The sequence below is a fragment of the Salmo trutta genome, chromosome 11, assembly GCF_901001165.1.
Source record: "Salmo trutta chromosome 11, fSalTru1.1, whole genome shotgun sequence".
Lineage (NCBI taxonomy): Eukaryota > Metazoa > Chordata > Actinopteri > Salmoniformes > Salmonidae > Salmo > Salmo trutta.
Window position 1 is genome coordinate 21,009,323 of NC_042967.1, and position 17,512 is coordinate 21,026,834.

The 17,512-nt window shown below is 45.9% G+C and overlaps 1 protein-coding gene across 2 annotated transcripts; it reads left to right on the forward strand.

Moving 5' to 3' along the window:
• Positions 1-6,862: 6,862 nt before the first annotated feature.
• Positions 6,863-17,181, forward strand: LOC115202445 (uncharacterized). Of its 2 annotated transcripts, none has more exons than XM_029766590.1 (5): positions 6,863-7,190; positions 8,489-8,844; positions 12,508-12,572; positions 12,978-13,135; positions 13,417-17,181. In XM_029766590.1, the coding sequence occupies exons 1-5, from the start codon at positions 6,947-6,949 to the stop codon at positions 16,332-16,334; spliced, it is 3,741 nt and encodes a 1,246-aa protein (XP_029622450.1). In that variant the 5' UTR covers positions 6,863-6,946; the 3' UTR covers positions 16,335-17,181. The 2 variants fall into 2 exon arrangements, with proteins under 2 accessions (XP_029622450.1, XP_029622451.1); XM_029766591.1 differs by lacking the exon at positions 6,863-7,190 and adding an exon at positions 7,620-7,899.
• Positions 17,182-17,512: the final 331 nt, after the last annotated feature.

Consider the following 17,512-nt stretch of genomic DNA (forward strand, 5'->3'; position numbering starts at 1 on the left):
TACAGGGATGTAACAATGAATGCTTGTTACTAGGGCTGTTATGGTGACCATATTACCGCCCCACTGGTGGTCACGAGTCATGATGGCAGTCAAATTCCATGTGACTGTTTAGTCATGGTAGTTAGGCTTCTCTAAGCTCTGATGCTGCTAATGGTCATTAGTGGTCTACCAAACTTGCTAACTGCCTGGTACTCAGCACTCTATTGTCCCTCTAATCACTCTGACATCAATGCAAATGTATTTGAAAATCTAAGAAAAAACACTTGATGAGCCCATGAGCTCATGTTGCTCAACATTTCTACAGGCTATGCAATTGCGTGAGAAAACAGTGATGGTCTCTATTAAAAAGAGGACGATCCCATCAGCTTTAATAGGCTAGGCTTACTATATTTATTTTTCAACTTTCCTAATATTAAGCACATTGCTTCTCTTTACAACAGGAGTATAGCCTACCTGGCTGGCATGAAAATGAACCACAGGCAAAGCGTCCTCCATTATTATTACTATTTAAGTGCATAGATGACATGTATTTCCCCCCCTGCCCCTGTTTAGAGACAGGTGCATGATTATGGTCCATTCATTTTCAAAACAAGTTTCACACATATATTATTTAGTATATGTAAAGAGAAGATTAAATCAAGAATAGTCTGATGGGTGACAATCACTTGTGAATTATATATTGTTACGTGTGTGTGTGTGTGTGTGTGTGTGTGTGTGTGTGTGTGTGTGTGTGTGTGTGTGTGTGTATGTATGTATATTGCATTCAGACCACTTGACTTTTTCCACATTTTGTTACGTTACAGCCTTATTCTAAACTGGATGCTAAAAATGCTAATATTGGTACCAGGATATGAATGCCATTTTTTCACAGTCTTGAATGAGATTTTGGCCACAAATGCTGAAATGTTAGCATTTGGAAACCGTACCAGGGAAACTAAACCAAAGATTGCTGTCACACCTTGTCCATAGAATGCTTACAGGGTAAGGAAACCAATATGTCATTTTTTAATTTGGGTGAACTACCCCTTTAAGCGCATCCACACAGAGTATATGGTCCCGTGTGGCTCAGTTGGTAGAGCATGGTGTTTTGCAACGCCAAGGTTGTGGGTTCGATTCCCACGGGGGACCAGTACGGAGAAAAAATGTATGAAATGTATGCATTCACTACTGTAAGTCGCTCTGGATAAGAGCGTCTGCTAAATGACTAAAATGTAAATGTTTATGATACCCATGAAGGTGTCAGTTCAGCTGGCGGACCTGATTTTTCTCTCTGTCTTCAACCAAAATTGTGATGACATCTTACTTTCAAAGTCTTAGCTAGCTGTCATCATCAGTTGTCATCAAGGTTACTCAGTGTGGGGGCGGTTCGGCACAGATGTGCTGTGACTGGATCAGAGATGGTAGGAGAGAGTGATGGAGAAGAAAGTGAAGCAAGTATGGAGCATAGTGGTACAAATAAAAGAGAGTAAGAGAGAAAGAAAGCAGAAGAGAAAGGGAGTAGGGGTGAAAAGGGGAGAGAAAGGGAGTAGGGGTGAAAAGGGGAGAGAAAGGGAGTAGGGGTGAAAAGGGGGATTGTTAGGATTGAACTGGCTATTTGTTTGCATAACCTATATAATATAACAGAAGCTATGCTACAATATTAAGTATATAAACTATAGATAAGACAACTGCTAAAGACAATAACTACACCCGGCAACAGGAAGTGCGTCACGAGGCTGGGACCAGCCTGCACGCCAACGATAGGATGAGTAAGTTTAAACCATGCTCATCCTCCCTCTGACAGGCCAGCAGTGAGCAGGAACTATCTCTGTCAGAGTATATAAGGGAGAACAAAGGATGTGTCGTCCTCTTCGCTGTTTTGCCCTGCGTGGTGTTACAGTGAGGCCGTATATACGAACATCATATTTACCACTCAAGTGTTTGCATTAATTAAAGTACAAAGAAATCAGAAGATACTCTGTGCTAACTATTTTGTTCTAATACCAGATTCGAATTGACGCGACCCGACAGAAGAGAAAGGGAGTAGGGGTTTGAAGGGGAGAGAGAGGGAGTAGGGGTTTGAAGGGGAGAGAAAAGGAGTAGGGGTTTGAAGGGGAGAGAAAGGGAGTAGGGGTTTGAAGGGGAGAGAGAGGGAGTAGGGGTTTGAAGGGGAGAGAGAGGGAGTAGGGGTTTGAAGGGGAGAGACAGGGAGTAGGGGTTTGAAGGGGAGAGAAAGGGAGTAGGGGTTTGAAGGGGAGAGACAGGGAGTAGGGGTTTGAAGGGGAGAGAGAGGGAGTAGGGGTTTGGAGGGGAGAGAAAGGGAGTAGGGGTTTGAAGGGGAGAGACAGGGAGTAGGGGTTTGGAGGGGAGAGAAAAGGAGTAGGGGTTTGAAGGGGAGAGACAGGGAGTAGGGGTTTGAAGGGGAGAGACAGGGAGTAGGGGTTTGAAGGGGAGAGACAGGGAGTAGGGGTTTGAAGGGGAGAGACAGGGAGTAGGGGTTTGAAGGGGAGAGAAAGGGAGTAGGGGTTTGAAGGGGAGAGAGAGGGAGTAGGGGTTTGGAGGGGAGAGAAAGGGAGTAGGGGTTTGAAGGGAGGAGAGAGGGAGTAGGGGTTTGAAGGGGAGAGAGAGGTCTATGGAGGCTAGCGGCAGTTCGGAGGTAGAAAGTGCAGAGGAAGGGTAAGATAAGACGCGAGGGGAGCATGGAGGTGAGGAGAAGCAGAAAGTGATTCTGAAGTTTAGGGAGGAAGGGGGAGTAGGGGCGATGAGTCCGATAAGGTTGACGGCTGTGATAAGAGTTGATTGGGGAAGTTGTCAATGTTAAAGTGTTATGAGATGGGAGTTTGATGGTGTTCTGTAAGGACATGGCACAGAGGGAAAAAGCTCTGAGTGAAGCAAGTAGGGAAGTGTAAGGTGGTGTCGAGCAGCCGGAATGACCAAGCAGGGAAGCAGTGGATTAAAGGGGTGATAACAGAAGGCCTGGCAGGGAAGCAGTGGATTAAAGGGGTGATAACAGGAATGACCAAGCAGGGAAGCAGTGGATTAAAGGGGTGATAACAGAAGGCCTGTGAGTGTTAGTAATAAAGAGGTAAGACAACTTGAGAGGAGGCATTCTAGCAACAAGGGGTGGAGTTAGGGTAGATAGCCCATCTAGTCTGTTACACTCCAAGGACCAGGTACTGCCAAATATAGTAACCATAGGGTATAGGAGTTATTATGTGAGGGCTTATGTACCGAAGCCTTTAAGATGTTATAACTGCCAGAGGTTTAGGCATGTGGCAACAGCCTGTAAAGAGGAAAAGAGATGTGCCAGGTGTGGAGGGGAACATGAGTATGGGAAATGTGGGGAGACACTGTAAACCCAAAGTGCTGCAGCTGTGGGGGTGCTCATAGCGTGGCTTATAGTGGGTGTGAGTCTATGAAGAAGGCAGTGGAGGTGCAACAAGTGAGAGTGGAGAGAAGGGTGTCATATGAGGAGGCAGTGAGGGTGGTCCAGGTCCAGAGAGATACAGGTTCAAGAGAGAGATGGGTAGGAGCATCTAGACCAAGGATTATGGGGCAGGTGGGTGGCGATATGGTATACATAGATAAGAGAAAGTTGGTGACGTTCATAGCAGGAGTTATCAATAGCACTGCTGAAGTAGAATCTAAAACGGAGAAGATTAAGCTCATAGTGGATGCTGCTGGGAGACATCTGAGTATGACTGGGTTGACATGGGAAGAGGTTCAAGATGACCTCAATCAGCCGAGGGTGGAGTCATGTATTACTGGATCTTAGTTATGGTGGTAGTACTACAATAGAATGCTCCAAGCCTGTTGGCTAATGGACAGGAGTTCAAGCAGTTTGTTGTGGGTATTCCAGCTAAGCCTGGTGTGATTTGTGTGCAGGAAACATGGCTCAAACCGAATGTGGAGTTTATAATAAAGGGATATGTAGTGGTTCGTAGGGAAAGATATGTAGTGGGAGGGGGGATGTGCCACCTTCATGAAGCAAGGACTTCCCTACAGGATGCTAGGCAGAGGTATTGAACAGGAATATGTAGTGGTGGAGGTGTGGTTGAGTGGAGGGATGATAGTGGTAGTGAACTACTATAATCCCTGTCAGCTATTGGACCTAGAAGTGCTGGAAAGGGTGGAGGGCCAGGATAGAAATAAGGTCATGTGGTGTGGGGATTTTAATGCCCACAACAAGCTCTGGGGGGGAAATGAATGGATGGAAATGGACAAGTGATGGAAAATCTGATAGAAAGGAAAGATCTGAAGTGCCTGACTGATGGCTGAGGGACCAGGATGGATGCAGCCACAGGGAAAGAGTCTGCATTGGATCTCACTCTGGTTTCTAGTGCAATGGCAGGAATCTGTGAGTGGGCGGTATGGGAGGAGTCGACAGTAGGGAGTGATCATTACTCCATAGTATGCACGGTAGGCCGTAGGGAGGAGGAGGTGTCAGTGGATGGAGTAGGTAGGTGGGTGTTTTGGAAGAGCAATTTGGGATCAGTTTCAGGAGTTAAGTGAGCAGGTGATGGCTTGGGTGGATATGAAAGGGGAAGTGGATAGTATGAATAACTGGGTGAGAACAGCATTAGTGGGGGCAGCTACTGAGGCTATACCTAAGAGTTCAGGGAGGAGGAGGAGGAAAGCAGTCCCATGGCGTCCTTTTCAGTGCTCTAAATGCCCTGTTCCTACTCCTCACCGCTGCCCCACGCTCTTTCAAACATCTGATTCAGTATAAGCAAGCCCAGGCCCCGGTGAGGAGAACTATCCCTCAGTCTGATTCAGTATAAGCAGGCCCAGGCCCCGGTGAGGAGAACTATCCCTCAGTCTGATTCAGTATAAGCAGGCCCAGGCCCCGGTGAGGAGAACTATCCCTCAGTCTGATTCAGTATAAGCAGGCCCAGGCCCCGGTGAGGAGAACTATCCCTCAGTCTGATTCAGTATAAGCAAGCCCATGCCCCGGTGAGGAGAACTATCCCTCAGTCTGATTCAGTATAAGCAGGCCCAGGCCCCGGTGAGGAGAACTATCCCTCAGTCTGATTCAGTATAAGCAGGCCCAGGCCCCGGTGAGGAGAACTATCCCTCAGTCTGATTCAGTATAAGCAAGCCCAGGCCCCGGTGAGGAGAACTATCCGTCAGGCAAAGAGGTCACGTTGGCTTCGTTTCTGTGACACAATTGGAAGGGCGACACCAGTGGGAGAAGTGTGGGGGATGGTTAAGAGGATGAGTGGGGTCAGAAGGGAGTGGGATTATCTAGTGTTGACGAGTTGGAAGGATGTGGCAGGAACAGATCAGGACAAGGCAGAGATGATGGCCGAAGCGTTTGTCCAAGTGCGTAGCTCTGCAAATTTGTCAGAGGCAGAGGGGGAGAGAGAGAATGAGAGAGGAGCATCCTGGAGTGCTGGATAGTAGGGAGGATGTAAATGATGCATTGAATGCCCCATTTGCCATGGCAGAGATTTCAAGGGCAATCGGTAAGGCTGGGTTAACTTCACCTGGGAAAGATGTGGTGTGCTATGTTATGTTGGCCCATCTTAGTGATGAGTCACTGGACAAGGTATTGGTGTTGTACAACAAAGTGTGGGAGGAGGGCAAACTACCAGGCAGCTGGAAGGAGGCAGTAGTGGTACCAATCCGGAAGCCTGGGAAGGACCCAACGAGGCCAACAAGCTAATGGCCAATAGCCTTAACATCACATGTATGTAAGATTATGTAGCGTATGATAACGGAGAGGCTAACTTACTTCCTGGAGAGCAGGGGGCTAGTATCGCCACATCAGAGTGGGTTCAGGAAGGTAGGGGAACAATGGACCCAGTGTTCTGCTTAGAAGCAGAGGTCAGGAAGGCTCAGATGAACAAGGAGACTTGTAGCTGTATATTTTGATGTAGAGAAGGCGTATGATGTGATGTGGAAGGAGGGGTTTTACATCTAACTAAGATGTATAGTGAAGTATTTTTCAATGAAATTTTACATCTAACTAAGATGTATAGTGAAGTATTTTTCAATGAAAAAAAGTGTATGAAGGCGAGTCGTCTCTCGTTGGACGACAACCTTATTGTAGAGTCCTACTGTTGACCAATAACCGAGGAAGGGGTGTACATAGACTTCGGCTCTGAACTTCACCTTGCCACCAGAAAATGTTTTGTGTGCCCGAACATCCGAAAAACCATCGCCGACGTCCAAAACGTCAGAAAATGTCGCCATAATATAAGCACGAACTCTTCCGAACGGTTTCGGCTGGGAAGCGTGCGGACTCCTTGGTTATTATTATTATAGGCTATGGTCAGCCGTGAAAATGGGTGTTGTCTCTAAACCAGAAGTCAAAGCCGCAGTTTGGGTGCATTTTGGTTTTAAGCCAAACGGCAAAGGAGAGCCTCATACTCTTGATGAGGCCGTTTGCAGGTTATGTCGGATTGTTTGTGTCAAACGTGGAAACACGAGTAATCTAAAACATCCTACTGTTTTTCTGAGTTTATATTGGCAATGGATACTACTACTCTGATCCATCATGTGAGTCTGCTCTGCTGTAAGTCATTTGCACTGGCATTGAAATCTACATTCAAAGTTTGAATTCCTAACGTTTTAGAATTGTAGGCTTCGATGTGTTTTTCCCCATGACTAAATTATCCAGTGTCAATTTCTCTCTCTCAATTTCACTCACTTCCATGCTGTGCATTTCGCATAGGCCAGTGGTATACCACGACAATCTCTGTAGAGCTGTCTTCCTACATTCCCATGCAGCCCATCCATAGTACTCGATATTTACATACATGTATAAACATTTTTCTCAGTTTTTTTAAATAACTGTACATTTGGTGACCGTTGCAAAATTGAGCCCGGTATATCGAGTGCACGTATTCCACGCCGGGGTAGGTTACTGGGCGGTCAGTAGAACGAGCGCACCCAGATTGAAGGACCAGCCCTCAACGGAGTGTAGGCTACTGCTACGCGTAGATTATAATGGTCGCTCGTGAGAATGGATCTTGTCTCTAAACCCAAAGTCAAATCCGCAATTTGGGTGCATTTTGGTTTTAAGCCAAACGAGAAAGGAGAGCCTCAGAATATTGATGAGGCGGTTTGCCGGTTATGCCGGAGGATTGTTTTTGTCAAAGGAGGAAACACGAGCAATCTAAGACATCACCTGCGACTACGACACCCTGATATATTTTCTGAGTTTATATCGGCAACGTCTGGGCATGGGTACTATTTTGAGCCATCAGGTGAGTCTACATTCAAACGTTTTTAGAATTGTAGCCTATGCTTTTTTTGGGGACATATTATTGTCGATTTTTTTCTCTCTCTTTCACTCGCTGTCATGCATGATGTGCATTATATACAACTCAATACTTGAAGATGATTTGCTAACACACCAAAACGCCTGAATATGATTGGTCATCCAGCGATGTCAGTCAAACTCTATCCTCGATGCGAAAGAAGTATCGGATATCGCCATTAAGGGTCACTGATATCGTACACATTCACTTGTTGTTCGTCGGATATGTTGCTGAATTTGTTGGCAATTAAGTAAAATATACAGACGCGGTATATTCTGTAAACATTCTAAATTGGTAACTATTGTGTGTAAATCGATAACCGTTTATGATTTCATCATCGACAGGCCTATATCGAGGTATCCAGGTAGATCTATTTCACTGTGCTAACTAGCACATTTTAGTCATTGAACGATGGATCTTGTCTCAAAGAAAAGAGCAACATCCACAGTCTGGGTTCATTTTGGTGTAAAACCAAATGATAAAGGGGAGCCTGAAAATAAGGACGAGGCCATTTGTCGGTTGTGCCGAAGGATAGTTCCGTGCAAAACTGGGAGCCCGACCAACCTGAGATCACATTTAAGGGTTCACCACGCTGATGTGTTTTATCAACTCGTGTATGGTGATGGATCCTCCATGCGTCAATCAAAGACATCAGGTGTGTAACAAGCAAGTTATTTGCGCCGTGTGTGTGTGTGTTGGGAATTGACAGGGACCTCACCATATGATATTATCACGATACATAGGTGCCAATAAGATATGTATTGCGATTCCATATGTATTGCGATTTGATATGGTGATTCAATGTCCAAACATATTGCTCATTGTCTGCTGCAAAGGGGCAAGAGAGAGCCACGAACAGGAGTTTTGATCAGTCATGGAAAGTCCTGAAATAAATAAGCCAAATGTTGTTTTTGCTCATCATTTTTTTAAACATGGAGAACAAGCTATGAAGAAAAAATACTGGAGTTTTGGTGCAGGTACAACTGACTAGCACAAAAAAATATTGCGATATCGTCAAATAATATCGCTATGTAACGTAAATATTTTTCCCCCCATAGTGTGTGTGTTTGTAAGAGGGAAAGAGACTGCAGTCTGCTTGCTCATATTCTATTTATTTTAAATGTATACTTGAGATTTGGGGGAGGAGAACAGAGGTGTCCTGCTGCCAGCCTAATTCCGGTGTGCATTTTCCTCCATCCACAGTCCAGGCAGATTCTCCTAATTCCCTCTCCACCTCTACCCAGGTTCAGAACAGAGTCAACACTACAACAACGACAACGGTTCCCAAGGCAACTTCGGCAGTGGCCATGGTAACTTCGGCGTTGGCCACGGTAATGACAGACTGCTTCACTTCATCCCAGACACGGTGGTCTGCGGTGAGCCATGGTTGGAGGGCGGTGACCCCCGTGCGGTGGGTTCCATCCCCCCGTGCCTCAGCCTGCGGAGATGGGGCAGTGGGCCTGTGCCTGGGGGGTCAGCGGAGGAGGAAGAGGCGGGGGTGTTTGCCAAGACCCTGTCACTGCATCAGGGGTGGACGTTTGGACCCTTCGTGGGAGAGTTGACCCGCGGCCCTCTGAGTTGCCTCAAATACGCCTGGGCTGTGAGTATGGACAGATGGATATTAGCCTGGGCTGTGAGTATGGACAGATGGATGTTAGCCTGGGCTGTCAGTATGGACAGATGGATATTAGCCTGGGCTGTGAGTATGGACAGATGGATATTAGCCTGGGCTGTGAGTATGGACAGATGGATATTAGCCTGGGCTGTGAGTATGGGCAGATGGATATTAGCCTGGGCTGTCAGTATGGACAGATGGATATTAGCCTGGGCTGTCAGTATGGACAGATGGATATTAGCCTGGGCTGTCAGTATGGACAGATGGATATTAGCCTGGGCTGTGAGTATGGACAGATGGATATTAGCCTGGGCTGTCAGTATGGACAGATGGATATTAGCCTGGGCTGTGAGTATGGACAGATGGATATTAGCCTGGGCTGTGAGTATGGACAGATGGATATTAGCCTGGGCTGTCAGTATGGACAGATGGATATTAGCCTGGGCTGTCAGTATGGACAGATGGATATTAGCCTGGGCTGTCAGTATGGACAGATGGATATTAGCCTGGGCTGTCAGTATGGACAGATAGATATTAGCCTGGGCTGTCAGTATGGACAGATGAATATTAGCCTGGGCTGTGAGTATGGACAGATGGATATTAGCCTGGGCTGTCAGTATGGACAGATGGATATTAGCCTGGGCTGTCAGTATGGACAGATAGATATTAGCCTGGGCTGTCAGTATGGACAGATGGATATTAGCCTGGGCTGTCAGTATGGACAGATGGATATTAGCCTGGGCTGTCAGTATGGACAGAGACAGATGGATATTAGCCTGGGCTGTCAGTATGGACCGATGGATATTAGCCTGGGCTGTGAGTATGGACAGATGGATATTAGCCTGGGCTGTGAGTATGGACAGATGGATATTAGCCTGGGCTGTCAGTATGGACAGATGGATATTAGCCTGGGCTGTCAGTATGGACAGATGGATATTAGCCTGGGCTGTCAGTATGGGCAGATGGATATTAGCCTGGGCTGTCAGTATGGGCAGATGGATATTAGCCTGGGCTGTCAGTATGGGCAGATGGATATTAGCCTGGGCTGTCAGTATGAGCAGATGGATATTAGCCTGGGCTGTCAGTATGGGCAGATGGATATTAGCCTGGGCTGTCAGTATGGGCAGATGGATATTAGCCTGGGCTGTGAGTATGGACAGATGGATATTAGCCTGGGCTGTCAGTATGGACAGATGGATATTAGCCTGGGCTGTCAGTATGGACAGATGGATATTAGCCTGGGCTGTCAGTATGGACAGATGGATATTAGCCTGGGCTGTGAGTATGGACAGATGGATATTAGCCTGGGCTGTGAGTATGGACAGATGGATATTAGCCTGGGCTGTCAGTATGGACAGATGGATATTAGCCTGGGCTGTGAGTATGGACAGATGGATATTAGCCTGGGCTGTCAGTATGGACAGATGGATATTAGCCTGATCCACCATCCTGACTAAATCACTGTGTAGAATAGGTAAGCGGTGTAACTGAATATTGAAGCGAACCTGGTTTATAAGCGCGGATATCTACTCTGCCGCTTCAGCATGCTTTTGTGGCACAGTCGATGGCACGCTGGGCTTCTGGCCAGAAGGTTGAGGGTTCGAGCCACACTCCCTGCAGGTTTCATTACAATATGGAAGCTGTGTAACAGAATATGTTCAGGGCCTTCAGAAAGTATTCATACCCCTAGATTTAGTCGACATTTTGTTGTTATAGCTTGAAATCAAATAATACCCCATAATGACAAAGTGAAAACATGTTTTTAGACATTTTATCAATGTATTGAAAATGAAATACAGAAATATTCACACCCCTGAGTAGAAGAAAATTTGGCAGTGATTACAGCAGAGTCTTTCTGGGTAAGTCTCTAAAATCTTTCCACACATGAATTGTGCAACATTTGCCCATAATTTTTTTCAAAATTCTTCAAGCTCTGTGAAATTGTTTGTTGATCATTGCTAGACAACTATTTTCAGGCCATGCCATAGATTTTGCAGTTTGGGGGACGTTAAAATGTTTTGCTCACGTGTGCGGGGGGTGTATGAACATGGGTACACAGACCCACAAGCCACTGCAGCCCCTCAGGATGAATTCCCTGCTATAAAATATGGAGAATGGTACTCAGTAATGTGTTGTATTGAATTTGCCCCAACATAACATGTGTTCAGGACTAAAAGTTAATTACTTTGCCACATTTTATGAAGTATTACTTTAGTGCCTTGTTGCAAACAGGATGCATGTTTTGGAATATTTTTATTCTGTACATGCGTCATTCTTTTTACTCTGTCAATTAGGTTAGTATTGTGGAGTAACTACAATGTTGTTGATCCATCTTCAGTTTTCTCCTATCCTCAGTGTTCTCCTATCACAGCCATTAAACTGTATTTGTTTTTAAAGTTACCATTTGCCTCATGGGGAAATCCCTGAGCGGTTTCCTTCCTCTCCAGTAACTGAGTTAAGAAGGACGCCTATATCTTTGTAGTGACTGGGTGTATTGATACACCATCCGAAGTGTAATTAATAACTTCACCATGCTCAAAGGGATATATCAAGGGCTGCTGTTTTTATTTTAACCTATTTACCAATAGTTGCCCGTCGCGAGGCATTGGAAAATCTTCCTGGTCTTTGTGGTTGAATCGGTGGTTGAAATTCACTGCTCGAATGAGGGACCTTACATATATTTATGTGTGGGGTACAGAGATGAGGTTGTCATTTAAAAATCATGTTGAACACTTATTGCACACAGTGAGTCCATTCAGCTTATTATGTGACTTATTAAGCACATTTTTACTCCTGAATTGTAGGCTTGCCATAAGGTTGAATATTTATTGACTCAAGACAGTTCAGCTCTAATTTGATATTAATTTGTAAAAATGTCTAAACATAATTCCACTTTGACATTATGGGGTATTGTGTGTAGGCCAGTGACAAAACATCTCCATTTAATCCATTTTAGAAAATGACAACGGGTGTGAATACTTTCTGAAAGCGTTGTAAGCTGTGTAACAGAATATGGAAGCTGTGTAACAGAATAGTATTTTTTTTTTACAATTATTTAACTAGGCAAGTCAGTCACGAACAAATTCTTATTTACAATGACGGCCTACCAGGGAACAGTGGGTTAACTGCCTTGTTCAGGGGCAGAACGACAGATTTTTACCTTGTCAGCTTGGGGATTCGATCCAGCAACCAAATGACGTTGGAGGCGGCTTATGGTAGAGAAATTAACATTCAATTATCTGGCAACAGCTCTGCTGGACATTCCAGCAGTCAGCATGCCAATTGCACGCTCCATCACCTTGAGACATCTGATAACAATTGTCCCCAGCACAAGCTGCACCTGTGTAGTGATCATGCTGTTTAATTAGCTTATTGATATGCCAGACCTGTCAGCTGGATGGATTATGTTGAAAAAGGAGAAATGCTTGCTAACAGGGATGTAAACACATTTTTTTGAAATAACCTTTTTGTGAGTATTGAACATTTCTGGGATCTTTTATTTCAGCTCATGAAACATGGGACCAACACATGTTGCGTTTACATTTTGTTCAGTATGGTCTTGATAGATAAACACTGTAAACTAGATGTAAATGTGGTCAGTTTGGTCTACAAATCAGCTAATAGTTGATTCTCTTCTCTTGTTCCCAGATCAAAGAAAATGATTCCTACTACTTCGTAGATGCCTCGGATGAAAACAAATCAAACTGGATGAGGTGAGAAGTTATGTTTGAAACAATGTCTGCATTTAGTCTTTCAGGTTGTTAGCGATCTGTTTAACCTTTTTCAATTCCAACATGTATTCCTTTAGTGAACTTATTAGTTAACCCAATGAATATAACAATGTCATTTATTTAGTAATTTAGTAATTTATGTTTCTCATGTCCAAACAGACATCCCTACTTCATATTTATCTAATCTTTAGTCAAGATATACATTTAGGGCTTGTTTCCAGGACACAGATTAAGCCTAGTCCTGGACTAAAAAGCAAGGTCAATGGAGATTCTCTATTGAGAATCATTTTTAGTCCAGGATTAGACTTAATCTGTGTCTGGGGAACTGCTCCATTGGCCATGCCATGTTAATTTCACTGTATTGTCATGCCTCTCATCCCTGTTCAGGTATGTAGCGTGTGCTGCCTGCGAGGAAGAACACAACCTGACGGTGTTCCAGTACCGCGGTCAGATCTTCTACAGGGTCTCCCAGCCCATCCCTGAGGGGACAGAACTCAAGGTCTGGATTGGCCAGGAGTACGCTGCCATGCTGGGTCTAGGGATAGGTACGTTTTGTGATTGGGAGTTCTAGCGCAACAGAATGAATTATTAGGTGCTATGAACTGGTAGAATATTATTTATTACTTGATAACAATTGGAGCTTCCTAGTATTCATCCCATATGACGGAGAAGTACGTTTTTGGGTAATAATTATGGAATTACGTTGTTATCTTGTAGTAAAAGGTAGCTGATCAGGGAGCTGCAAAATAAAGCATTACCTATATTTTGACTCACACAAACACTGTTATTAAACACAATATTCTCTCTCTTACTGTCACTCTCACAGGTGAGAACATCAAGTGTGAATTCGGAGACAAGGAAATCCTACTGCGAATCTTCCGTGACATCCAGGTCGTGCCAGTGGGCGGAACTAGCAGTCTCCCAGACACCAATGGCTCTTACAGCTGGTCAGACAACAGCCAATCAGGGAGCCCCCTGCCAGTCATCAGTGATGTCAGTAGCGGGTTACAGACTGATACCACTGACCCCACCCCTGTCCTCAACCCACCTCAAAACACCAATCAGACGGGACTGGCAACAACCGTGAAGTACGACTTTGTAAAGGGTGCTGAGATACTGTTGAGCCCCTCTCAGCCCAACAGCCCCGTATGGGAGTTCTTTGGGTTTGAGCCGGACCCCAACGGCCAGCCGCTGGACAAGGACAAAGTCATGTGCAAGCTGTGTGGTCAACACGTGGACTACAGTGCTACTGTCACCCACCTGGAGAACCACCTGGTCCAGATGCACCATATGAAGCGCCGGGACGTCATCAAGGATGGCAACAAGCCCTGGGTTTCGTCCTCACGCTTCAGGCCTTACCACACTACGGGTGGCAGAGCACCTCGTTCTAGCAGCCCCTCAACCCACAGAACCACCAACTACAGTAATGAGGACTGGACTTGGAGTGGGAACGGCAGTTCAGCAGTGACCGATACTGTAACAGCGGGTTTGACCGCTACACCGGGACAGAGAACGCTCTCTAACTTCCTGACCAATCAAACCACCACAGCCATCACTAACTTCCTCATCAAAGACTTGTTGCCCCCAGATACAGTGGAGGGGGAGGGCTTCAAGCAGCTGATCCAGACCCTGCTGCCATCCTGCAAGGAGATTCCTTCAGCTTCTCTACTGGAGGAGGTGCTGAGGGACGTCCACACCAAGGGAAGAAAGAACTGGGCCAAGCTGCTGACCAACAGCACTGGGTTTAACGAGGATGACACTTCCAAGCCAAATATTCCAGTTCAATTCAAACCCAGCTCCTCAACAAGAAAAGCTGCCCGTTTCTGCTCACAGACCCAGAACCAAGTATCTCACCACGTAGCTGTTAGTGCTGACGTGTGGTGTCATGACTGGCAGGGAGACCAGGAGAGATACGCCACCCTTTGGGCCCATTTCATCAACGCTGACTTCACTTCCCATAACCTGGCTTTGGCGACACAGCGTCTGGGTGAGACAGGAACTGGGGATATGGATCTGAGCATTGTCGAGGCTACAGTGAGGTCCATGGCTCAGGAGTGGGACATCTCTCAGCCCAGTTTCATCCTGCTTGGGGGCGACGACATGGAAAAGACGAAGGTAGATCCGAAGAAGAGAGAGAGAACTGGAGAAGGGGTTGGCGGAGGTGCCCGTCCCCACCACCCGAACTCCACCACATTCCTGGAGATGGAGGACTCCATATCCTCTGATGATCTCTCAGGTCTGGAACGAGCGATCGAACGAGCCAACTCCACCAGTGAGGAGTCCCACTCTCCACCCATACCTTGTTTCTTCACAGCCGTTCAGAGCTGCATAGAGGAAGTCATGGGTCATTCCATCATCTCAAAGACCCTCAGTGTATTCCAACACCTTCTCTACAGCCTCTTCTCCCTCCATGATAAAGACATGGTAACTCTTCACCCAGCCAGGAAACTGATCTTAGTCCTACAGAAGCAGGAGACGGCTGAGCTGAAGGCTTGGGCCTATGGGAAACCATGCTGGAATGGGCTTTACAGTGTGGTTAAGACGCTCCTCCGCTATCAAAACATGATCTCTGAGACACTAAAACAAATAGACAGTGAGATCCAAACTGGACAAGACACAGGAAGTCCCACTGACTTGGATTCAGGAGCGACTGCCGCTTTGAAAACCGCTGACAAACATGGCACAAACTCCACTTCCGCTGCCTGTGCTAACTCTGACTCCACCGACGGCTCCAACTCATCGCTACCCGTCCCTCCCAAGCGATCTGACTGGAAGGTGTTGGAGGATCTCTCCTCCATGCTGAAACCCCTAGACGTGGCGTGCCGTACCCTGGCCAAGGAACCGTTCCCCAGGCTCTCGCTGGTCAAGCCCATCCTCACCGGCCTGCTCGACCGACATTTCGCCCCCCACCCCCGCCATCGCAACGACTCCACCATCTTGAAGGAACTCAAAAAGAAGATAAGGTGGGGCCTTTCCTGCCGGTACAACGACCCCCAGATCAACCAGGTGTTGTGTGTAGCGTGCGCCCTCGACCCCCAGTTTCACGGCCTGGGCTTCATGGACGTCAGGGAGCAGGCGACCACCTTCGCCTGGCTGAAGAAAGAAGCGGTCCGGATCGTAGTGGAGGACCGGAGGAGGGCCGATGCAGCATCTCCAGGGGGCAAGAAGAGGAAGAAGAGGGGATCCTCCTCAACCACCTCATCAGGAGATATGGAGGGAGACGTCCTGAGAAGAAGCAAAAGGCTGAAGGAGATCACCCCGGTCAGTTTCAAAGAGAGAACAGAGAGTGATTCAGACGAGGAAGTCACCGGTAGCTCTGTGAACGACGACAGTGAGACTGATAACATGGAGCTGAAACTGGAGCCCGTCTCCCAGCAGACCGGCATGGAGTTCCTTCTAGGGGACCTATTCGGCTCCCAGTCCCAGAACAAGCAGCCCTCAGTGGAAGAGACAGTGGACATTGAGCTGTCTGTCTTCAGAGCAGAGAAGGGGGCCACCCTGGGCGTGGAGCCTTTACAGTGGTGGAAGGCTAGATCAGGACAGCTCCCCCTGCTGGCCAAAGTGGCACGCGCCTACCTGGCTGCCCCGGCTGTCGCAGGCAGTGCCGTCCAGATGTTCCTGCAGGATGGAGGAGGGGTGATACAGAGGAAGAGAACCAACATTCCTCCAGAGGGCCTTGACCAGATGCTGTTTCTGCACCATAACGGTCTGACCACGACCACACAGGGTTACACAACGGTCTGAAAGGATCAACACAACTTGCTGACTGTCACTCAATACATTTAACTATGGGGCTTCTCTTTCTCTCCAAGTTGATGAGATGGACTATCACTCAATCTCTGAAACTCGAAAGACTTTCCTTTCTTGGTTAAAATGTTGGACTGTTAAACATGTTACTGTTGTGTGTTTTCAGTATGTAGATCGAAACTAAATTCAGAGAGAAGTCCCTTTTCGGTTAGTGCCTTATCATTCTTTGAACTGTTTGCATAACTACTGTACACATGTACTGTTTAAGCTAGTTTACTGTCCGAAGTCTGATGGGACTCCTACTTCTGAAACTATTCATTTCAGTTTTAGGAAAACTCTAGACTTATATTTTTTACATTTCAGAATTTTATAGATACGTAATTGGTTAACCAACAAGGTTGAATTTTCATAGTGTCCGTAGGATTCATTTACTTCTCTGAGAATAACACTATATAAAATATATATTGCAGCTGAAACAAACAAATGAAGATTTATTGGTTCTGTGGAGGAAATCAGACTTAACATACACAGTGGATTATGTCAAAGCTGTAGACCTAACAAGAAATTGAACATGGAACTTTTATAGTCTTAACTGTTTAATCAAATGTTCCAAGTCTTAAATGTTAGAATAGTAAACTAACATTTGTAATCCTAAACGTGTTCACATAATCAGTTCTTCATCCTGTAGAAGGTTGTGTTTGCATGTTAGAATGACTGTTCTTTATGAAAGGAACTTGAAGTATATCTGATCAGTTTGTGTGGTCATACAAATAGCATTTATCACTGTGTACATTCTTACTGTCAATGGCTTTTGGCTATTTGTAAGTAAACTTTGTTTTAGAGAGATGTTTCAATGGGTCTTTTCATTGACACTCATCAGGGTTTACTTCAGCCAACTGTTAGCATGGAGGAGTAGCTATGGGTGAATTCATTAGTTAAACGCTGTAGCAAAACATTTTGCAACTAAAACGGTCCCTCCATGTCCCTATTCTATATATAATTTATTTAACAAAAAAAACAGTTTGCTTCTGTTTGGTCTTCACCTGGGAGTTACTGGTGCTGCCATAGTTGTGATGTCATTGCTGGTCTGGCCATGGAGGTGACTGGTGCTGCTACAGGTGAGACTTGTCACTAGAGGTTTTGCTAAGGGATTTACTAGTGTTACTATGGGTTTG